The sequence below is a fragment of the Gopherus evgoodei genome, chromosome 1 (genome assembly GCF_007399415.2).
Source record: "Gopherus evgoodei ecotype Sinaloan lineage chromosome 1, rGopEvg1_v1.p, whole genome shotgun sequence".
NCBI classification, from domain to species: Eukaryota; Metazoa; Chordata; order Testudines; family Testudinidae; genus Gopherus; species Gopherus evgoodei.
In genome coordinates this window covers 156,674,363-156,699,385 of record NC_044322.1, presented here as the reverse complement: position 1 = coordinate 156,699,385, position 25,023 = coordinate 156,674,363, and the positions used below count along the sequence as shown (strand labels likewise).

The 25,023-nt window shown below is 39.1% G+C and overlaps 1 protein-coding gene across 1 annotated transcript in view; it reads left to right on the top strand.

Annotated features, from left to right (window-relative positions):
- EFHC2 (EF-hand domain containing 2) overlaps positions 1-20,774 on the top strand; it is an 86,852-nt gene extending 66,078 nt beyond the window's left edge. Inside the window, 5 exon segments of the mRNA XM_030576499.1 lie at positions 2,965-3,098; positions 11,785-11,982; positions 12,694-12,786; positions 17,455-17,560; positions 20,446-20,774. Coding sequence (XP_030432359.1) covers positions 2,965-3,098; positions 11,785-11,982; positions 12,694-12,786; positions 17,455-17,560; positions 20,446-20,541 — 627 coding nt within the window. The 3' untranslated portion in view covers positions 20,542-20,774.
- The last annotated feature ends 4,249 nt before the right edge of the window (positions 20,775-25,023 follow it).

The window sequence follows — 25,023 nt, the reverse complement described above, 5'->3', positions numbered from 1 at the left end:
TCATAATTTCTCCAAAGCTGCCCTTTCCCACAGTGGCAGGTAGGGAAGGGCAAAGAATACATTGAATTGGTCCTTAACAAGAAAAGGGATTTCCCTCCAGCCTTGTGTCCTGGCATCTTGTGTGTGTGTGGGTGGGATAGGGGGTAGTGGGGGGGGGGGGTACAATGTTACTGTAGTCAAGTCTTTACCTATTCCCTGACCACCTGCTCACTGAAAGGGAAGGGGGCAAGAAGCAGCCATTCAAGGACTCTGCTGTGCCTAAGTCCCAGATCCCAGGGGTGGGTACACCTAATACTGTTTCATATGTGAGGGTGGAAATCCTTATTCCACTACCCAGTCATGGTAAAGTAGACACAGTCTAGCTCTTAATGCCTTTGGGCCCCATGCACTACTCATCTGAGTGAGACAAACATGTTTTCAGCCTCTGTTTCTTTGTAAAATAAGGATACTAACATTGTCTTCTTCACTTCGTGAAGTAAGGATTATTCGTTTGTTGAGTGCTTGTTGATATAAAGTGTTTTAACTGTTATGTATTAATAAAAAGATAAAGCTATATACACCTCTTATTCCCTGCAATTTGTTTGTACTCCTAGTATCATAACCAAACTATGCTCCAAAATATACAGGGCACCATTAAACTACAAATGTTCTTTGGAGCTGCTGTTTGCATTTGATTAATCCCTAAGCAAATAAATGAGATCCTAGTTTTTCAGACTAAGTGAATGCATATATCAGCATTACAATTGGCAGAATGTGAACAAGAAACATTGAGAAAACAGTCCTTTAAAAATTAGTTTTGAAAACTATTATTCTTGCAGATAAGATTTTAAAACAGATGGTGAAAATAAGCTTTACTGTTGTATTGATGCCTAAGTGATTTATGCATGGTATTTGAATACTGAATATTAGGATTAAGTATACTAATTTGTCACAGTGGTCCAGGGAGTCACGTACTTCACTTACCTGAGCAAAAGTTGAAGATAAACAGATGAAAAATAAATACATTCTAGAGGAAGAGAATTTTAAGATTATTCTTAATCCTTTTATTTTTAAATTAAATATTTCTCTAACCTTTAGTTCTCTGTTTTCTTCCTTTGCCTTGCTCACTTTTCTCATCTGTGTCTGTTTTTAGAGCTGGTCAGAAAAGTTTTAGCTGAGCATTTCTCCATTACAAAATGCCATTATGCCAAAACAGAAACTTTCTGCAGAAATGTGTTGATTTTTCATGCATTTTTGTTTAGATTAAAAAAAAAAGGCATTTTGATAAAGTTCCATTTCTGTATTTTTGGAACAGAGTATTTTGATTTTAATTTTGAAATTTATTTCATTTTTATATTATAAAAATGTAAAAAGTCATAGTCAAAGGAAACATTTTGACTGATCCAAAATGAATTATTTTCAAAAATATCATTTTCTGGGAAATTTTGAAATTGTTTGGTTTTGTTCCGATTTGGAATGAAAACAAAGTTAGAAACTGAGGAATTTCCCACAAATTAGAAATTCCAGTTCCCACACAGCTCTGCATATTTGGGGAGGAAGGGATAGCTCAGTGGCTTGAGCATTGGCCTGCTAAATCTAGGGTTGTGAGTTCAATCCTTGAGGGGGCCATTTGGGGATTGGCCCTGCTTTGAGCAGGGGGTTGGACTAGATGATCTCTTGAGGTCCCTTCCAACCCTAATAATCTATGATTCTATGTATGGAGACTAGATCAAAGCTCCTTAAGGAACTGTTAATGATGTCAGCAAGGTACACAGGTATAGTTAGCCTGCCACGCACTAGTGCAGGGTAGATTCACATTCCAGCTTGCTGCAAAGTGTTCATGTAGACAAGTCATAAATGACAAAGTGTGCATGTCCTGTCTAGCAGGTAGGTTAATTCAAACTGGTGATTATTAATTACACTAAGGCCCCTTTGTGCTGCTCAGGCAATGTTATTAGGGTCTTACGGTACACCCACTTTTAGGGCTTTTAACACAACCAGGGTGATGTAAAGATGCCTAAGAGATGCTGGGCCTGACTCACGGTTATGCTAAGTGTAACTGAGAGTCAGGCCTAACCTCTCTTATGGTTAGATCCTTAATTGCCAGCCTTATCTAATTTCAATATTTGCTACTCAGAACAACACCGTGTATCAAATGGGAGAAAACAGTTTTTCGCTTGTTTCATTATACTGTATGTTCTTCAGCAGAGCATGTCTGACTTTCTAGAACTTGATTCAGCATCTGTTAAATGACTGTTTATTCAAAAAAATAAAAATCAAAGTTTTATTCTTGTTGACTACACACTTTTAAGAGTACCAAGCAAATTATGTACAGGGTTTTAACATGGCAAAGCTGAATACTGGATTTGAAACTTAAGTCTCAAGTCTAATTGGAATGGCCTAATCAAGAAGAATGCCACTTGTTGAAAGAAATGTTTAGCTTTCATTCTGGGAAAAATTGGTTCCTAATAATACTATCTGTGCTGAACCCAGTGTGAATGGCAAGTTTAGATGACTGAGCATATGCACTGGAACTGCAGTAAGCTGTTCACCAAAGCAAAGGATGAAAAGGTTTATTTTAAATTGATCATATGTATTAAATGAGGATTAAGTGGGATGCAGCAGTGGACAGTGAGGGCAAAAACAATTTTTAAACTTGTGCTTTAAAATGTACCTCTATCTGCTTTGATGTTGCATTGAAGCAAGACTGGGCATCGTTTCCAGTAATTAAAATCTAAGCTTTCTGAAGGTATAACAGATAAGTACATTTATTGAGCTTTTAACATTTTCAGTAAAAAGCAAATTTTCTCAGCAGTTGGCTTTTTCTCAAACTCACGTAGAAAATGCTGTGATATGTACTGCACATTTCAGATGAGACAATGAGGATGATAATGCTTAGCAAGTATACAGTGCCTCCATAACACTGTGCATACATTAACTAAGTAATGCCTTTCTGAATATTTCTGTTCTTCCCCCTCCATTAAGTTCCCAATGGCCAATATCAGCCTCATCCTGAACAAACTGAAGGCTATAGGAGAACCTAGTTCCAGAGAGATCAAGCAGATTTTTGCAGCCACTGACCCTGAACACACCAACATGATTGAATATAACCCTTTCAGGTAAGAACGAGGGATTCTCAGTTTTAACATTTACTTAGGGTGATTTTCAAGAAATGTACAGAGCATTGCTGTTTCTTGAAGCTCTTTGCATAATTGTGTGTTAAGTGATAGATGATTTGTATTTGATTTCCACTAGTTTTAGGACTTGTGTGAAATGCAATACAAAGGAAGGTTTTCAGGTGAATTTACAGAAAAGGAAGTGATTCTGGCTTAGAACAAGAGAATGTTTTGAATAGCTTGGACAGCACAAATGAATGTGGCTGTTGTCTGTGGAGTTAGCAGTGCAGCCACAGGAGAATAAGATCAGAACTGCATAGGCAGGGGAATAGGTGAACATATGAGCAGACAGGTAGGGTTGGCCAAGTCAGCTGGAAGTTCTGAAAATCAGGAAGGCAATTTTGAGTTGAATTCAGAGATGGATAGGAAACAACAGAGAATGGGGTTACTTGAGTCCTGATTCTTTGAGTTACTGAATCCAGGCCCCTTGAAGTGTAGAAAACAAACTAGGAAGATCTTAAAAGAGGGGAATGCAGTGATGAGCTGCTAAAATTTAACAACCGGTTCCCTATAAAAAGTTCTGATTTAAGGGATGTGCCACAGTATGTATTTTTTGTACCAATAGGGTTACCATATGTCCGTATTTTTCCACTCAGACAGCGATTTAAGAACCAAAAAGCCTGTCATCTCCAGAAAAAAACAGATGTATGTTAACCCTACCTAAAGTTCTTTTTTAAAAAGATGGGCCTGAACTAGAAATGAGCTCCGTTTCACATATGTGGGTCCCCGCCACTCCATGGGGGTGTGCTAAGGTGATCAGATGTCCCGATTCTATAGGGACAATCTCGATTTTTGGGTCTTTTTCTTATATAGACTCCTATTACCCCCCACCCCCATCCCAATTTTTCACACTTGCTGTCTGGTCACTCTAGGGTGTGCACATGTGTGGGTCCCAGCTGCTCCCTGGCCCCCTCATTGAAGCAGGTGTGCAGGGTTACTGCCCTGGGAACTGCAGGGCAGCAGTGGAGGTAGGGCTGGCTGCAGACAGGGGCGTGGGGCAGGACTAGCTGGAGGCAGGGGGTGCAGGCAGGGGCTGGCTGTGGGCAGGGGGTGCAGGCAGGTGGTGCAGACGGCCTGGCTGCGGGCAGCGTGGTGGCTGTGGGCAGCGTGGTGAGTACTCACATGGGGACAGGAACCCAGGCCCAGCAGAGCAGCCAGGAACCCACCAGGCAGCAGCCGGAGCCTCAGGGCCAGAGGTCCAAGGAGCAGCAGCAACAGTGCCAGGAGGCAGCCCACATGGCTCCCGCAGCGCAGCGCCCCCGGTGTCCGGGAGGAGGAATTACACGCTTCCCAGCCGAAACCCATCAAAGCTTCCCTCACAGGGAAGCCAGTTAACAAGCGGTTCTAAAACCGCTTCTAAATTGAACAACCGGTTCGTGCAAACTGATGCGAACCGGCTCCAGCTCACCATTGGGGGAATGTAGTAGTTCACTCAAGCAGTGATTAAAGCATGAATAAGTATTTGAGGAGAGGCTGGGTTAATGGAAGTCTGGATTCTGGCAGTGATCCAGAGGTGGTAATGAACAAATTTATAGGCAAGGTATATATGGAAGGGGAAATTAAATTCAGTATCAAGGCCAGCTTCAAGATTTCTGGCTTTGGTGGTAAAGGAGGGGTCTGAGCTAAGGAGAGTGGTAGTAAAGTCAAAGCTGTCAGACAGAGAAGATTGTTTTACTTAGGACTTCAGTTTTTGAAACTTTGAGTAGTAGTATATGATGATATCAGGAGCTTCAGAGATAAGTGGAGTAGCTAAATAGGAAATAACAATGTACAGTGGAATGTCATCCATATAGAAATGTTAGCTCAGATAGAAACTGCTGATGAACTATATTAGAAGAGATATAGATGAGAAGAAAAGGGCCAAAGATGGGTCTTTGTAACACTTTATAGTAGAAATATCAACAAAAGAATGAAACCTCATCTTCAGTAATGAAAAATGAGTATCTAGAGAGGTAAGATTCATACCAGGAGAAGTCAGTGCCATTGGCACCTTCTTTTTGCTCAAGGTACTCAAGGATCAGTGTTAGAAGTTTTATTGAGATCAAATAGGTGTTAATCCACGATCAAAGTCAAGATATTAGACCATTAAATGCTTTGAGATGGTTGGTCTTACTACTACAGTAAGAAAGGGCAAAACACCAAGCTGATGATGTTATGCTGAAAAACCTTACGTCTGAGTAAGCAGCTTATTGCACATGCCCAGTAATCTCTCTAAAAACCAAATAACTTGGTCATTAAATATTTGCTTTGGTCCAAATTATTAACTAATTATCTAAAGTATTTTGTTGTTCTCTGCCATGCTCTGATTATGTGTCAAAGTCTCTAGCACTTGTATTACCAAATTGGAGTGGCAGACTTGAGAAGAGCTGACTTCACTTATGTATAGTGGGAAAGGTTTTTATTCTGGGAGGTGTAGCTTTTGTTACATGTAAGCATACTGTGTATTCTTTGAAGCCCGAATTCTGTGCAGCTGTGAACAGCCTGAGTGCTAAGCTGTGTGCAGAGCAGGATGAGAGGGGTGTGGAATGAGATGAATTCTCTCCCCAAGGCTGTAGAGCTGCTCTGTGGTCTACTCTTTAAGCAGCGAGGCTTCAATAGCTTCCTCCACAAATCTGAGAGGAGAGTAGGACTCACAAAGCGGTAGATCTTCTAGCCTCATCTCTCCCATGGATCACCACAGGCCTATCTCTTCATACCTCACGTGTGCTGAGATGCAGGGCTCCTGTAGGAATGAGCTGTATCTCATAAAGTGTGCCCATCACCTGCAACTGCTGGCCTTCTGAACCCCCTTGTGGAGTGGAATCCCATCAGTTCTGACAGGGGAGTATCCACAGATTTGAAATATCTTAACCATGTCTTCCTGTTCCATTTTGCAATATATGCATTACTATAGAACCGCCTGGAAATATTTCCACCATTCGGGAGAAAAATATTTTTATGCCAAAGCAAACAGAAAACCTCTCTGCTTCTATAAAAAGTCAATTTTTTTGAGGAAACATATGTCTTTTATTTTATTTTCTCATATGTTACTATTGCTTTTAATCTTTCACAGCATTTCATACTTAGAGGCCTTTACAAAATGCATATTTTTAATACATGCGCACACCTGCATGACAGCCTGAAGCTGTAAGGGACACTTAAGTTTATGCTCCAGTACTACAGTCTTCCTGGCTTGTCTTAGAATGAATCAAGAATTTCACTATGCTCTGAAGTTTACAGTTCAAATATACTCCTGTCTGCCTAGTTAATGAGTCAAAATAGCTTTCTCCGTAATGCACAGATCCTCTGTGTAACTTTCCTCAAGTTACACTGAGAAGATATACCCTTAGATATGATGCAGTGAAGCAGAATTATAATTATAACATTTGTTTATTCTGTTTACAAATCCCTAATCATACAGCATAGAAAACAAGAAATAAATAAATAGAATATACAGAAAGTATCGGCAGAGGTATTGTTCATGCTATTGAGAAGCTTTGTTAAAGAGACCAGGACACTGATAGTGACTGTGAAATGCTAAGGGAGATTAGGGAGGCTACCAAAATAATGAACTCAAAATAGTGGGGGATTTCAATTATCCCCATTTTGACTGGGTTCATGTCACCTCAGGATGAAATGCAGAGACAAAATTTCTCAATATTTGAAATGACTGCTTCTTGGAGCAGCTGGTACAGGAACCCACAAGGGGAGAGGCAATTCTCAATTTAGTCCTGAGTGGAGCGCAGGAGCTGGTCCAAGAGGTAACTATAACAGGACCGCTTGGAAATAGTGACCATAATATAATAACATTTAACATCCCTGTGGTGGGCAGAACACCTCAACAGCCCAACACTGTGGCATTTAATTTCAGAAAGGGGAACTATGCAAAAATGAGGCGGATAGTTAAACAGAAATTAACAGGTACAGTGACTAAAGTGAAATCCCCGCAAGCTGCATGGATGCTTTTCAAGGATACCATAATAGAGGCCCAACTTCAATGTATACCCCAAATTAAAAAATACAGTAAAAGAACTAAAAAAGAGCCACTGTGGCTTACCAACCATGTCAAAGAAGCAATGAGAGATAAAAAGGCATCGTTTAAAAAGTGGAAGTCAAATCTTAGTGAGGTAAATAGAAAGGAGCATAAACACTGCCAAATTAAGTGTAAAAATGTAATAAGAAGAGCCAAAAAGGAGTTTGAAGAACAGCTAGCCAAAACCTCAGAAGATAATAACAAAATGTTTTTTAAATACATCAGAAGCAGGATGCCTGCTAAACAACTGGTGGGGCCCCTGGACGATCAAGATACAAAAGGAGCACTTAAAGACGATAAAGTCATTGCGGAGAAACTAAATGAATTCTTTGCTTCAGTCTTCACGGCCGAGGATGTTAGGGAGATTCCCAAACCTGAGCCGTCCTTTTGTAGGTGACAAATCTGAGGAATTGTCACAGATTGAAGTGTCACTAGAGAAGGTTTTGGAACTAATTGATAAACTTAACGGTAACAAGTCACCAGGACCAGATGGCATTCACCCAAGAGTTCTGAAGGAACTCAAATGTGAAATTGTGTAGCTATTAACTATGGTTTGTAACCTGTCCTTTAAATCAGCTTCTGTACCCAATGACTGGAAGATAGTTAATGTAACACTAATATTTAAAAAGGGCTCTAGAGGTGATCCCGGCATTTACAGAGCGGTAAGCCTAAAGTCAGTACCGGGCAAATTAGTTGAAACAAAAGTAAAGAATAAAATTGTCAGACACATAGAAGAACATAAATTGTTGGGCAAAAGTCAACATGGTTTCTGTAAAGGGAAATCATGTCTCACTAATCTATTAGAGTTCTTTGAAGGGGTCAACAAACATGTGGCAAGAGGGATCCAGTGGACATAACGTATTTAGATTTCCAGAAAGCCTTTGACAAGGTCCCTCACCAAAGGCTCTTACATAAATTAAGTTGTCATGGGATAAGAGAGAAGATCCTTTCATGGATTGAGAACTGGTTAAAAGACAGGGAACAAAGGTTAGGAATAAACGGTAAATTTTCAGAATGGAGAGGGATAACTAGTGGTGGTCCCCAAGGGTCAGTCGTAGGACCAATCCTATTCAGTTTATTCATAAATGATCTGGAGAAAGGGGTAAACAGTGAAGTGGCAAAGTTTGCAGATGACACTAAACTGCTCAAGATAGCTAAGACCAAAGCAGACTGTGAAGAACTTCAAAAAGATCTCACAAAACTAAGTAATTGGGCAACAAAATGGCAAATGAAATTTAATGTGAATAAATGTAAAGTAATGCACATTGGAAAAAGTAACCCCAACTATACATACAATATGATGGGGGCTAATTTAGCTTCAACAAGTCAGGAAAGAAATCTTGGAGTCATCGTGGATAGTTCTCTGAAGACGTCCACGCAGTGCACAGTGGCAGTCAAAAAAAGCAAAGAGGATGTTAGGACTCATTAAAAAAGGAATAGAGAATAAGATGAAGAATATCTTATTGCTGTTATATAAATCCATGGTATTCCCACATCTTGAATACTGTATACAGATGTGGTCTCCTCGTCTCAAAAAAGATATACTGGCATCAGAAAAGGTTCAGAAGACTGCAACTAAAATGATTAGGGGTTTGGAACGGGTCCCATATGAGGAGTGATTAAAGAGGCTAGGACTTTTTATCTTGGAAAAAAGGAGACCAAGGGGGGATATGATAGAGGTATATAAAATCATGAGTGGTGTGGAGAAAGTGAATAAGGAAAAGTTATTTACTTGTTCCCATAATATAAGAACTAAGGGCCACAAAATGAAATTAATGGGCAGCAGGTTTAAAACAAATAAAAGGAAGTTCTTTACACAGTGCACAGTCAACCTGTGGAACTCCTTGCCTGAAGAGGTTGTGAAGATTAGGACTATAACAGTGTTTAAAAGAGAACTAGATAAATTCATGGAGGTTAAGTCCATTAATGGCTATTAGCCAGGATGGGTAAGGAATGGTGTCTCTAGCCTCTTTTTGTCAGAGGGTGGAGATGATGGGAGGAGAGAGATCACTTGATCATTACCTGTTAGGTTCACTCCCTCTGGGACTCTTGGCATTGGCCACTGTTGGTAGACGGGATACTGGGCTGGATGGACCTTTGACCTGACCCAGTACGGCCATTCTTATGTTCTTATGTTCTTAAAGCAAAGACCATCTGGAAACTTAAACACTTTGTCTTAGTCCTGTCCTGACCTCTCGTTTTCAGAAGGTGATATGCAGGGCCATTTACAGTGAGAGACATAGCAGAATCACATGGGTTTAATGAAGTTGCTGCCCTTTCATTCATCTTGTGAAAGTTTTCTGAGCAGTTAATTATAATTTCTTCTCTGACCCTCCTAATCTTAGATTGCAATCTGATTCATTCTTATAGAATAAAAAAATTAAAAGAAAAGAAAACTAAGTTACAGGGAAAATTTATGAGACAAGGTGGGTGAGGTAACATCTTTTATTGGACCAACTTCTGTTTGGTGGAAGAGACAAGCTTTCGAGCCACACAGAGCTCTATGTGCCTTGAAAGTTTGTCCCTCTCACCAATAGAAGTTGATCTAATAAAAGATGCTACTTCACCCACCTTGTGTCTCTAACTTCCTGGGACCCACACAACTACAACTCTACTGCATAGGGAAGATTCATGTTACTTGACATTGTTTCCTGGCAGGAGAAGTCAATAAAATTCTGAGTTGGAATTTTGGGTTTTCAGCACTCTTCAGATCATAGTAACCCTAGGAAGTCCCTTAAATCCCAAAAGAGAAAATAATTTCATCTGAGGAAATCTTTGGTGCTTTGATTGTCATTGTCTGAGTTGAGAAAACATATGGAAGGACTTATTTAGATCCTAATCCTGCAAAGACTTAAGCATGGATGTAAAGTTGTACATGTGAATCGACCCACTGAAGTGGGTGTGACTACTCATATGTGTAAGGTTATGCATATGCTTAAATCATTGAAGGATCCGGATCTTAGTTGTAAGCCGTTTGGGGTGTGGATAGTCTTCTATGGTGGTAGTATAGTGCCCAGCAGAAAGGGCTTTAATTTTGATTGGGGCCTCTGAGCGTTACTGTAAAACACATGATAACAAGGGCGAGACCAAGCTTTGGTATAGTGTTGTATTTCATGCACTCAATTCAAATGCAAATGCTCTGTTTCCCTGTGTCTGGAAATAAGATTTATCTGGAGCTCTGTACACCTTGTCCTCTCCTGCTATTCATCTCATCATTGTAAATAAAGGGTCTTTCTGTGTTACTTAGTACAAATCCAGCTCAGAGTGAATCAGCTGAATCAAAGCAGAGAGTACGTTGTGTTCAGTACCCTTTAGTGAATAGCTCTGAGAATTTAGACTTCATGGGCCCTGGATTGACACTTTTATTTGGGCAGGGCTCCCCAAAAAGCAAATCATTTAAAAGAAACAGATACAAAAATCATCACATTTGTGGTAGAGTTGTGGGGGGGGGGCAGTATTTATTTGTGCTATGAATTAATTGTTGACTGTTAAGGGCTGCATTATCAGAGAATAGTGCAAGGATTAGCCATGCACCATGCTCCTGACATCTCTCTGCCCAGCTCCTTGTTTTTTCATCCCTCTGCCAATCAGAGCTTCTGGGGTGGGGCCAACTTTCACAGCACTTCCTCTGTGCTGGAACTTCACACCTCTGCCCCATTTGCGTGCCTAGCTCTATGACTCTCTGTCCTTTTGGCACTATCCTCGCTTGTTTCCCTATTTTATGTATTTTCTGCGTAGGTGACATAAATGTGGTTGTGTTGCTAGCTCATAGTTCTACAAATATCTGATCAAGTAGGGTGGAAGGTAGTTTTTAATTGATAAGATGAAATAAGATCATGTACAGAGAAGAGCAACAAGAATGATTAAAGGTTTTGAGAACATGACCTATGAAGGAAGGCTGAAAGAATTGGGTTTGTTTAGTTTGGAAAAAAGGGTGTCATCAGGAGGAGGGAGAAAACTTGTTCACCTTAGCCTCCAATGATAGAACAAGAAGCAATGGGCTTAAACTGCAGCAAGGGAGATTTAGGTTGGACATTAGGAAAAAATTCCTAACTGTCAGGGTAGTTAAACACTGGAATAGATTGCCTAGGGAGGTTGTGGAATCTCCATCTCTGGAGATATTTAAGAGTAGGTTAGATAAATGTCTATTAGGGATGGTCTAGACAGTATTTGGTCCTGCCGTGAGGGCAGGGGACTGGACTTGATGACCTCTCCAGGTCCCTTCCAGTCCTAGAGTCTATGAGTCTATGAGTAGTTGGACCAAGACAGTGATACAATAAATACTGTCTTCAGTATGACTCCAATAAGACAATGCTGTGGAAAGGTACTTCAGAGATTACAAAGATTTGTATAGTAGCAGCATTGTGCTAGGTATTCTACAGACCGGTAGGAAGAAATGGTCTCTTCCCTAAAGAGTTAAAATTTAGATAATTTCTTAAACAGTTTCTTGAGTAGTGTTAAGTTCATGTTAAACTATATGGACTTAATATCAGCATCACAAGTTGAGTACAGTACATCACCTAATTTCACAGAACTCTTAATTACATTAAATACTCAGCTTTTAATTGACTGTTTTGCTTTATTTTTCTATTTAATTTATTTGTTTCTTGCTAACAGAAATTTGATGGTGAATATCACTGGTGGAAAATTGTCAGAACATGAAATTATGACTATTGGACGTCATTACAGCGAGCAAAATGAGTTTGAAATGGACATCAATTTCCTTTTTGCAGTGGCTCAAGAACAGCTAAAGAAAAATAGCTTTGAGAATTTCGGACAACTGTCTGCTACCTTTATATACAATGACCGTGAAAAGTAAGATTTCTGTATTTAATTCAAGCTAATAATTGCCTTTTTTTTTAAGCTGGTTCCTGATTTGATAAAATTCTATTTAGAGACCCAGGTTCTTTCTCTCTTTTGCCTAGCATATCATGAATGCATTCAAAGGATCTGGTTTCTGGTAGGAGCCACTTGAGGATGGATGAGAACTAGACTGCTTCTCTGTCCTCCTTTTTTTCTTTCTGATTTGCTGATGGAGTCTGCATCATTTCAAATGTATTGAATAGCCTGTGAAATAGTTATGTTCCTGGCCCTGCCACCATAGAAAAATATTTTTTTTTAATCTAGGAGGAAAAATAGACATTTAACAAAAAATAAAAAATCTGAGATTTTTATTGAATTCAAAATAATCACTTACATAAATTGTTTGTCCTGGTTTTGTAGGATCATAGATTTAGAATTAGAAATCTGTAAATGTATACCTTCCACCTGTAGTATACATGTGACTTAAATACTTCAGGGGAAGAGGGCTATGTGTGTAAAGTGTTGATGTTTTTCCTATTATGCAAAAGTGAAATTGTGTGAAATACGATTTTCATTTTTACCCTTAGATTTTCAACAAGTTTTATATTGTTTCCTTATTCACAATACATGCATTTGAAATATACATTTTGCTTCCATGTTGTTAAACCTGTGAAGTTAGACAACATGAAGGAAATTTTTTCACTTCATTTTATATTTGTGCAGGTGTGGGTTGCTGCCCCATGAGAAATGCAGGACTATTTGCAAGTCCTTCAGATTGCCATTGGCTGATGATCTTCTGCGAGCTCTACTGACCATGTAAGTCAAGGCCAGATAAAACGTTGTGTGTGAGTACAAGTCACTTGCACTGTAATGTAACGTGTGTTTAATGGTAGGTGAGTATTTTACATAAATTGTAGAAATATTTCCTAAGAATTTCAGCAGTTCAAACAATTGTGTATGTGCTGTGGTGCTGAATCTTTTCATGCACTTCTTTGAGTTTTCATACTGGTAAACATTTGCAAATAAAAAGGAAGAGAATCATAGAAATGTTGGGCTGGAAGGGACCTTGAGAAGTCATCAAGTCCAGCCCCCTACTCTGATGCAGGTCTAAGCCAACTGGCCAACGGTCTAGTTTGAGTTTTAGAATATGGTCTTTGGTCTCTTCTTTTCCCCTACTAGAAATCATTAAGAAAATCATTTTAAGGATATGGAGACCTCTTAGCATCAAGTCAAAAGCAGAAGGAGGTCTTATTTCTTGTCAGGAATAGATGCTTTCATGCATGCAAGCTCCTAGCTTTTAGCAGAAATTCAATGTATGCTTCAGGGATTTACCATTGAATGACAGGATTCTCTACAAACAGGAAGGTGAGGGAAAGTTTGATCACCTTTAAATCCTTAATGCCCAAATCTAGCCCTCCACACTTCACCAAACTCACAGGACACTGCTTGGAGGAGAAACCTTTTAAAGTCACTCTTTACCTGCAAGTCTGCCTTAAGAAACCTAAGGCACCATTGTTTTTAAGCTCAGTTTGTCTATGGACCGAAAGCATTTAGAATAATTCCCTGTGGTAGCCAGATGGATGACTTCTACAAACTGCTGGCCATTCATCACTTCTGACAGTTGAGTCACAAGCATCAGTCAAAATGCATTAGCTGGGGGTATATATATCCTACAGCTTGCAGTTTTTTTCTGAGGTTAAACGATAAATAACTTATTAACTTTTTAATTTTCTATTTAAAAAGTAATACCCGTAAATATCTATTATTTAACACTTGTATATAATACTGCAGGTGTCCATGGCACTTATCAAACAGAGTAAGGATTTAGGCCACATTGAAGTAAATAGGAGTTTTGCTATTGGTTTCAATGAGCCCAAGATTTCACCCATGGTTTCTGTCCCAAAGAGCATCCCAATCTAAGCAAGTGAAGAGAGAATCCTGGCCAATAATGTAAAGTTATAGTACATTGAAAGTACTAAGGCAATTCTTAGTGTCTCATTGGTATAAATATATTTTTTTAAATTTACAGAGCAGGTGCAGATTTTTTACTGTGATGTATTCAAGATATGCAGAGGCTTCCTATTTGTTTCTACCAATAAAATGCAACATTTTATTATAGCATTTCTTTAAGTTTGTGCAAACATACAAGGAACAGTGAGCTCGTTTAATACACAAGCACAATTAAAATGCTTGAAAAATAAAATTTTGCATTTTGAAATATTTAGTATTTTCTTTTGATCGTATTTTTATTTATTCACTGTGAACCTGCACTAATTGATAATTAAAAGGGGCTTACAGACTAGAGACATGGTGAATGAGAAAAGATAAAATGGAGGAAAGGAAGCAGGTAGAGGGAATGTACGACAAAGGTTTCAAATATAAGATCATGAGTTAATTCATCTGTACTGCACACATCTCGTGGCTTTTAAAAATATTGTAAGTTTATGCTAAATAATTGCTATGGACACATTTGGGTGGTTTCTCTCAGCCCTGCTGCTGTGAGGTGGTTGTGGGCTTCTAGAAAAGATGGAGGCTTGGCAGCTGTGACTCAGGAAAGCCTGTGGGGGCAGCTGCCAGGCTGGGGAGTGCTGATGCTCGTGTGCCTCTGGAACCTAATATCCCAAGTGGTTGCCCCTTGTGCCAGGAGGCCCACTCACTGTAACTCCAAAATTTACTGTAATTCCTATATGGAATGAAGTGATAAACAAGACAGTAGAAGAGTGCATGCATCAAAGACGATCTTTACGCAAACTAGATGCATTTTGAGTAGAGCTGTGGAAAATGCAGCAACTTCAGTTTGCAGCTTTTTGCTGGATGTTTTTTAGTTCCATTTTATAGCCCCCAAGTTTCCATGTGTGTATGAACCAACACACAACGAAACCATTACATTTTCCTTCAATTTTAATTTGAACAATGCAAAACTGATAATTTGTTTTTACCTGGTACCACCCCGAGGGTCACACTTTTCTCTGAGCACCCCACCTCCCCTGGCTTAACAGGAAGAGGGAGAAGACCTACAGGCATCTTTGATCCTCAGAAGGGCCAGAGCAATGAGATTTGGGCCAGAATAATTCTGTCCCTAGAACTTCCCACCCACAACAGGCCAGGACCTCTCTGCTTTTTTGCTATCTCTTGGTGTGTGTGCCCTGGTGACTTTTACCTAACAACCTACCCTCTAAAGTCTGTTTATTTTGGGGGTGCTATGCTCCCTCCAGTAGGGTAGGCCTAATTCCCCATTCACAGCAAAAAAACTCCTGAGGCAAACAGCGGGACTCAAAAGGCACCCCTGGTCATCCTGCTATACTCTCTCTCCAGCTCAGTGTGGCACCATAGACACACCTGTCTCTACTGTGGCCTTAAGGAACTTGCAAGTACCAATATTTAGAACTTAACCTTTTACAAACATTTTTGGTTTTTCAGTACCCTATGACAGACGGGTAGTGCAGTATGCATTTGTTGGGTATGTGCTAGTCAATATATTTACCACAGATTAGCCACCAACATTACTTAGCTCATACTGACCAGTTGTACAAACCAGCTTGTGTTAGTCCTTTAATCTTTTCCTATAACCAACTTAAACACTTATTCATACCCAGAATATACAGAAGCTATCAAACAAATTGAAGTAGCAACACAGCATACTCGACAAATATTCTGTTAAGTCAAAGTGACATAGTACTTTCTACAGCTATCAGATTAACATTTTAATGAAGTATTTTTGAAAACAAAGGAACTTAAGCTCTGTAAATATTGCTATCTAGAAAAAGAACACTTGGGTTGCAACTTTCTTGGCTGGAAAAGAAACATTTGTAAACAGATTGGGTCTCTCAGCACTACATTCTTACAAATTGATAAAGCAGGCTTCTACATGTTGGGGTGATCCAAGGTGAACACATTTTGAAGAGGCCACAAACAAGAGCTGTCTTCTGCCAAAGAAAAGAGAATTGTTCTCCAGGTGTTGTGGGGAGGAAGGAATCTTATAACATATTTTAATCTCAAATGCTTTGATGACGTTCTAGAGCTAAACTAAAGGGGGACAAGGTATCAAGTGATCTTAGTTGCCTCCTGTTGGAAGAGGAAAATCTAACTTCCTTTGTTACAGAAAAGCATTATACTAGCTACTCATATTAACTCGGATCATTCAAATGTAGAGCATCTCTTTCCAGTCCATCTAGTACCTTTGGCTCCAAACTCATAACTCAAAAATAAGGCATCTCCTTATTCAAATTCACCTGTGTAAGCAGGTGCAGTCCATGGGAGTCAAGGGATTTGTATCCACCTACCATATACCAGTATGAATTTGGAATATTTTCAAGCCACTTTTACATAGCTGCCTAAATATGGATTTAGGAGCCTAATTTTCAGCACCCAGGCTTGAACATTTTCGCTCTAGTTAAGGGTATTAATTCAAAGACAGCATTCCTAGCTGTTCAGGGTGCTTTCACAGTCAGGTCAAAGGACTTTGGCCCCAGTCCAATGCTTGTTGAAGTCAGTGAGAGTCACTGGGTTGCACCTATACAGTCTTAGATGAAAGTGGTCTGGTATAGGTTTAGGTAATAAATTCTTTCACTTTTCCTATATAAAAAAACTGCTCGGTTAACTTGTAGAACTCTGAGTCTGTGCTGTGGATTATATCTTGACTTTCCACAAACCAGCAAAAGGCCAACCTATATACTGAGAAAATACAACTTCAGAGGTTCTAATTAATGAAGTTTTAGGATGTCAACATAATGTAGTACTCTTAACTTTTTCTTTAGAGGGTTGAAAGCAATACTACAAGTTGGTAATTAAAAACAAAAACAAATCACATGTCATAAGGCTTATGAAATTCAATGCGTGTGCACCATAGATCATATTAAGATATATGTGCAATCAAAGGTTAATGCCTGTCAACTTTCATGGCGCATGCTAGCTTCTTAATCAAAAAGTAGGAAGTATTTGTCCTGCTCTACACAGCACTGGTGATCACAAAATGGGTGCCCAGAGAATTTTGGATGGGTGCTTATTTTTATGAAAGGATTATAAATCAAAGTAGCAAAATAAACCAGATCAGCTGTATTCTCTTGTGTCTATAGCACCAGCAGGTTCTCTTCTAAACATGAAGACAGGATTTTACAGGGTGCTTCCAAGAACATTTTCACTCTTTATTCCAAAACTATAAGGCTTCCACTGATCATAACATTCGTGTATTGAAGAAAAATTGGCTAACAGTAATGTTTAGAAAATGAAATGAGTTGAACTCTAATACACTTTAGACAATGAAAAGTCCTATGTGACAAACAACAATGAAGAGTAAAGTTTTATATGAAGTGTAATGTATAGTACAATAGAGACATATTCTGCAGAGTCTTCTCCTTGGCCTGTTGTCCATTTTCTATATTTTTGAAATTAAATATGCAATTTGTTGTGTGATGTAATATATGGCAAAGTATATTAAAATAGGTCACAATTGAATCAAAATATATATAAATATTCTGCTTTTAGGTTTGAAGATGGCAAGGAACAAGTAGATTATAAGAAGTTTGTCAATGGGCTGAATTGGAGAGAGAATCCAGTTCCGACTTTCCAGACAATAAAGGTTCCTATAAAGGTAAAGTTAAGACGTTCAAAACAAAAAAGCAGTGCACAAAACCTGAAAGCCCCTTTCATGCTGCCGCTGATATCGTTCAGTCAAAATATATTAGCATCGTTGATTTATCCAACAAAGAATATCTGGGACTCAATCTTTATGAGTCTTGTCTGGGTTTTTTGAGCAGTTTGTTTCTGTTGTGAAGGATTGGGCGAAGCAGAGAACCAGTATAAGGCATGGGAATCTCTAACTCTGTTGTGCACAGTGGATGCCACATCTCTAATGGATTTCTAGGGAAATATAGGAAGGAAAAGGGCTGTGCGCTCCTGTGAACAAGGGCATGACTATCAGGTGCTCACACTTTCTATTACACAAACCTTATGTTCAGAAGTCACAATTATCAGATAAGTCTACAAACTCCACTGACACTGCAAAATGTACCTAAAATTTTCTATAACTCTATGGAAACTTGCACAGAATACACCATTTCCTTGGTAGGTAGTGGGAATATGATGGAGAAATAAACTAATATGTCTCTGTCAGCCTAGTATTTAGGGTAAGTAAAATGTCATTTCAGGAAACGGCAAAGATTAATCTGACCTGGCTGTCTTGTGCTTGTGTGAGAACAGAATGGTTTAAATAGCATTGTGCATAATCCAATCAAATTGATTTTTTAAAATGTCATAGCAAAGAAATCCAAAGCATCTTAGCGTGCATATAAGATCGCTCTTCTGACCCAGCCCATGACTGATATTGAATGTGTTTCATTTAGTCTCCTCTGCTTCTGCTGGTTTAGAAGCATAGGGTTCAGTGCATTTTAAATTCAACAGCTGCATATTTTCACCAGTTATATGCAAGTGCTGTGTTTTCATCCTGACAACGTAGTGGATTCGCTACTTGCTCACTCTTCTGGAGCCTATAAAACTGTCTGTAGCGACTAGTGAGGGCACAGTGCTGCTGAGTTGCTAAGCTTTCCTTGGTGTCATTTTCTTGGACTGCATAATTCGGAAAAAATTTCTTGTATGCATCTAAGCAAGATCCTGTACATATCTTTACAACATCCACATTATACTGGATATGTTTCAGATTTTAAAAGTGTGTGCTCCATATTAAGATGAGGGCAGTTTTCAAACAGGGGGTTCGGAATTCTACTCAAAGATATTACTCAATGATTATGTTGTGATAGCATCCAGTGATGCTTGTCAGGATTAGGGCACTGTTGTACTAGGTGCTGTGCAAACAGAGGTGGATGCAGTTTCCGACCCAAAGCACTTACAAAACTAAGAGGATGAGCACCATGTGATGGGGGCGGTGGTGAAAGAGGCAGAAAAAAATACAAATATGTTGGCTTGTTATTTATTTCATATTTTTCTCCTAGCTGTTTGGGCTGCTTGCCCAACTGCCTCAGACTAGTAATTGGGCACTGACTGATTTCTTGTAGGTGGTGTGCCTGAAATGAACCTTGAATAGGCGGTGAAGGACCTGAGTGGTAGTGAGGAGAGGCAGTGTGTTCAGTTTGTAGTCATAATAAGCCAATCAGTGGCTGTGATCACAGTTTGCCACTTTGCCTCACTGTTATCAGATGACAGTGTTTTGTAGGCATCATGGCAGAGGTGATATGAGGGAGGATTGGTGTTATGGATTTTGTCAGGGAATTTTTCCAGTGTACATGGGACAGCAAGGGAGAAAAGACAAAGACATTTGTGAACCAAGAAGTCAGTCAGGGTTGGCATCTTTAGTGGAACAAAGGCTGTGATCCATATAATAAAATACCAGGGATAATTTGGGCAGGGTTACATTGTAAAGGTCAGGAAAAGACATTTGTGTTGGCAGTAGAGCTTACAGAAAATGAGCTGACAGAGCTACAGGCTAGGGAGACCATCTTACTGGCAGCACAGTGAACGGACTTGAGGGGAGCAAGGTTACAGACAAGGTCAAAAAGATGGAAGTTGTTGGTCATATTCTCATTTTATTATTTGCAGTACCGTAGTGCCTTAGAGTCTCAGTCCTGGACCAGGCACCCATTGTGCTAGGCACTTTGCAAACACAGAACAAAAAAACCCAACAACAGTTCCTGCCCCAAGCCACAGAGGTGTATTCTGTTATCCCGCTAGATAGGAGAATCACTTCTGCATTAATTGTTTAAAAAAAAAAAGCTGTACATTGCATAACATACTGAGATATCCAGAACTATAGTAAATTAACAAACAAGTTAGTAAATTCTCCAAATTGGCTGTGGTGGCATTATTTATTCAATTTATTATTTTGTTGGTTAGCTGTAATATATAATAATGAATTTATTTTAGATGAGTACATTTTAATGAAAAGATGAGTAACAAAAGAAGAAAGAGAAGATAAAGAGAATATAAATCCTTTTATTGATTCTTTGACTTTCTCAGCTGAATCTTTATCTGAGCTGTGATTTAATATGCACTATGGTTATTTTGTCTAGGTGTAAGATGATTATATTTGACAAACAAAAATTTCAGTTTGTATTCGTACTCAGTGAATTAGTCCTGAAGTTTTGATCTTACAACTTACATTTCTTCTTCATTTTGTCTACTGGTTTGAAAGGTGACAATTCCTACAAAGGACTTGTTCTCTTAGCTGACCTACATATCTGTGAAGTATAGGTATCTAACTGAACAAAACAGTACACTAGTCTTTAATTAAAAAAAAAAGGGCTAAAGTGGAGATGATGGGATATTTTTAATTAAAACTTCAGCAGCATTGGTCAAAATTGATACCATATTCTTTAGGAGGATATGCTTTATAAATTTGTTTTTTTCCACAGGTGATTTGCATGTAGAAATGAAATAATTTGCTTAACATTATTTTGGGATATTTCTAGTTATTTTTGTTTTCAGAATGAATTCTAAGTTTGTCCTCTTGTTTATCACTTTCAGTATGAAGATGACTGGAGTGGGCAGCCACCATCCCTTCCAGTGAAAAGGATAAAATATTTACCCCTAATAGAGGATGTTTTTGGCACTGAAGAATAATCTGGTCTATGCAGGACACTTCTTTTGAATTACTGTTGCAACTTCACCAAGTGTATCTGGACAGATACTGTAAACTTTCCTTAAAAAATAAAAGAATCACAGATATAGATTTTATTGAATTTAAATGTCTTACTCCAATGTAGAAATACAGTTCATGTATTTTGTATTCTTTCAAAATACAAAGTACTGTACTGTAAGTACATGAGCACAAATAAAAATGTCCTTTAAACTGATCTTCATGTTTGGTTATATGTAGAATACACAAATATTCAGAAGTCTTACAGTGAGAATCAGATGTAGCAAAGTGTGACTGACCCTAAACCATTCTCATCTGCAAAGAAACAAAATGATCACTGACAACATTAAGTCAAACTATATCAGCACAATAATTTAATACACTACTACCTCGATATAATGCCACCTGATATAACACGAATTTGGATATAACAGGATAAAGCAGTGCTCGAGGGTGGGGTGGGGGGCACACACTCCGGTGGATCAAAGTAAGTTCAATATAACATGGTTTCACCTATAACGCAGTAAGATTTTTTGGCTCCCAAGGACAGCGTTATATGGAGGTAAAGGTGTATTCTCTTCCATTTTTTTTCATGCTGCTTAGTTTTATATTGATGTATCCCTGCTGAATCTTAAGTGTTGTTTATGTCAAAGCCAGTTAGTTTATGGAGGGGTTCTAGCAAAGCACATTTCCTGGTATCAAAGATAATTGTAGCCTACCCAATATAGAAGTAAATATCTTGCAAGTGTAACACAGAAACTCTGAGCTCTTGATTTTTGCTTTACATACCTCCTAAATCGATAGATGTCAAAACTTATTTGGGGAATCTGTGTGAAATGAATTGGTGGGGAAGCTTGAGGCAGAGGCAGAGATGTGGAGGGACTTGCCTAAGGCAATAGTGAGTCAGTCGAAGAACCGGGATTAGAACTCAGAAGGTCTGACTCTCAGCTCTGCACTAGTATTTTCTGTAAAAGCAGCAAAGAATCCTGTGGCACCTTATAGACTAACAGATGTTTTGGAGCATGAGCTTTCGTGGGTGAATACCCACTTCGTCAGACTACATGCATCTGACCAAGTGGGTATTCACCCACGAAAGCTCAGACGTTTTGAAGCATGTTAGTCTATAAGGTGCCACAGGATTCTTTGCTGCTTTTACAGATCCAGACTAACACGGCTACCCCTCTGCTAGTATTTTCTGGTTACTTTTGTGAAATTATCAAATTCTTTGACTGGAGGATCACAGATTTTTAATCTCAAATTGCAATTTAAGGAAAAGGACAAGTGCTTAATTTACAAAGATGAATACTTAGCTTATCTTACGGTTCTGTATTACAAACAAGTTTAATAGATTATTTAAATCTGATTTGTTTTGTGGTCATACATTTTAAACATAGATTAGACTCCATAATGTCGTAGATTCCAAGGCCAAAAGGGGCCTTTGTGATCATCCAGTCCAGCATCCTACAGGCCACAGAGCTTCCAAGAATTAATTCCTGTTTGAACTAAAGCATATTTTACAGAAAAAAATCCCATTTTGATTTAAAAATTGCCAGTGATGGAAAATCCACCACAACTCTAAGTAAGTTGTTCCAAAGGTTAATTGCCCTCATCATTAAAAATGTGTGCCTTATTTCCAGTCTGAATTTGTCTAACTTCAGCGTCCAGGGATTGGATCTTGTTATACCTTTATCTGATAGATTGAGGAGCCCTCTGTTTACCACATTTTTGTTCCCTATGTAGGTACTTATAAATTGTGATCAAGTCACTCCTTAAGCTATTTTAGACTTGAAAATGCCTTCTCACCTGTCTGACAAGATCTCTGTGTAGATAAGTAACAAGATTTGGGTTTGGTTTTTTTTTTTGAAAGAAAGTTTGAGAACTACCATCATTCTCTCTCTTGACTATTTTGTAATGCTGTTCTGTGAATTTGTAGTAATACTCACTGAATTTTCTCCCCACTTCTGTCTGTGTCTTCTTTTCTTTCTCATGCCCTAGGCAACTTGGATAGCCACAGAAAAATCTACTAGGAATGGTACATAGCAGGTTCATGTAGGGATTTTCATTCCTTGCCACCATGTTCACAATGCGCCTGGCAAAGTTGTGTGGAACTACATAGTACAAATAATTTCCACCAGATCTTCTGTTCACAAGTGGCAATGAAGAGGCCTCAGCCAATCATCAGCCAGCCTTATTGTTTGTATAATGTAACACAGAGCATACAACCCCCCTGACTATTTCAACCCCTTAATCCTGCCACCAGCTTCCTCTCTCTCTTCACATTGTTAATGAGATGCCTGAATGAAGACAATATCATAAGATTATGTTTCCAGATGGCATAAGGCCACAACTTTAAAGCACTTACCACATAAAGTGGGACGCAGTCCTTGCAATTGATCTTAACTAACAGTCTCTGGAGAAGAGCCTCCCTCATATCCTAAATATATCTTCTGTCCACAGACATCCCAGCTTTACATGGCAGTAGCTAAGAGATGCCCACTGAGGTACTGCCTCACCCCTCTATGCTGACTGGATCTTGTAAAGTACCCAATGTTGACTTACCAGCTCAACCCAGTACCTGAGAATGTGTCAGGGGCCATACTGGGGCAGCATCAGAAGCCAAGACAGAGTTAGAGTCAGGAGCCCAACCAAGGGTCAGGACCAGGGTGGAGTCGGTAGCCATGCCAAGGATTAAGCCAGAATCAGAGTGAGAATTCCTGTCACTGGAATTAAGGTGAGGCAGCAGGAGCAAGGAGCAGAACCAGCTGAGGAGGCAGGAACTAGGACCAAGGTATGGTAACAGGGACGAGGGTTAGGAACTGAATATCAGGAGTCTGGTCAGCAGCAGACCTGGCAACTAGTTGTTCAGACAAAAGGTCAGACAACAGGAAACTTTATGCTTGGTGGTGTCCAGTCAGCAGTCTGCTGCTAGTATCCTGACCCAGCTGAGTCAGTGAGAATAGTCTGTGGTAGTGAGGCGTTAGCTGCACTTTCCTCATGTAAGCTCGTGGCACAGAGACTAAGGCTTTTGCTTGACATGTCCCCCTTCCCCACTCCGCTTCCCCACCGGCCTGGGTTCAAGAGCTGCGGTACCTGACAGAATGGGAATTCTACATATTCCTCAAAAAAGCTGCTTCAGCCAAACAATAGATGGAGCTGATTCCATCTCATGCCAAGGAGGCCCTCTGCACCAAAACAAACTGATAGACTCTCTCTTTGGTCTGTCTTTTAGCTCAAAAGGTAATTCAGTAGCCCCAGGTACAAACTTCCCATGGAGGATCTACAAAGATCTTAATACTATGATGTCTGAAGCTTCAGAAGATTTAATCACTCAACAATAATAGGTGAGAAATGTGCCACTTTCACCAATAGCAACTTGACAGTTTATTTCTGATTAAACATCATCAGATGCTCCCACGGTTCCTGATAAGGAATTACAAAGCCATTAGAATAACTTTTCTCATCTGGGTGATCCAGCAGTTGGGAGAATAAAACTAGTATCTTGACGGGAAGGAAGAGAGAGGAAGAAATTCCATCCAGGTATAACAGATTAAGATTATATATTATATAGGCTGTTACTGTATACAGCTGGATGGTCTGAAACATCTGGCAGTTTTTTGTTTTGTTTTGGAATATGTTATCAATAAATAAATTAACTGTTCTCAACTGCCCTTCAGCTGAGCCATTTGTCCGCTTCCTCTCCCCTTTCTTTAGCTAATAGTTTTACACTGAGAATTAGCTGTAGTAAAAACTGGAGAAACCAATTCAGAGTCAGCCGCTTCTCAGGACCATGGTGTAAGCCAATGGTTAGAAACTTGGTAGAAATATCCTTTAACAGTTCAAGTTCATAGTGTTAACTACGGTAGTTTAGAAAATTTCCTCATTGAAAAGGAAAACTATTAGAAGAATGACGTTGTCTTGAAGGTTCAGTGGTACAAACTTTCCACTTGCATGTATTAGAAGAAACTCAGGGCTCTCAGTATGGTCACCGTGATCCATAAGCTCACTGAAGTCAATAGAAATACACCCATTGTCTTCAGTGAGCTTTGAATCAGTTTCCAGCTGTAGTATCCATAGATAAAATTCTTGCACTATTGAAGTCAACAGCAAAGCTCACATTGACTTCAGTGGAGTCAGGTTTTCTCCTTAACTGTTGTGCTTCTAGACCCCAGTTCATCAGAGCATTTAAGCATGACCTTAAGCCCATCACTATTTAGCAAAGCAATGTAAACATGTTTTTAAAATCTCATTGAACGCAGTGCAACAGGCACATGTGCTTAAATGCTTTGTTGATCTGAGATGGTCTGTTGAATCGAGGCCCAGATGAATTTAGTCACTGTAATAAAAATACATTATATCAGAAGATAAAATAGTATCTTATATTATAGAAGTGTGTGCGTGCCTATGTGTGTGTTTGTATCTTCACTCGTGCATGTGCTGTATGTTATTCATTATTACTGTATTTTTTT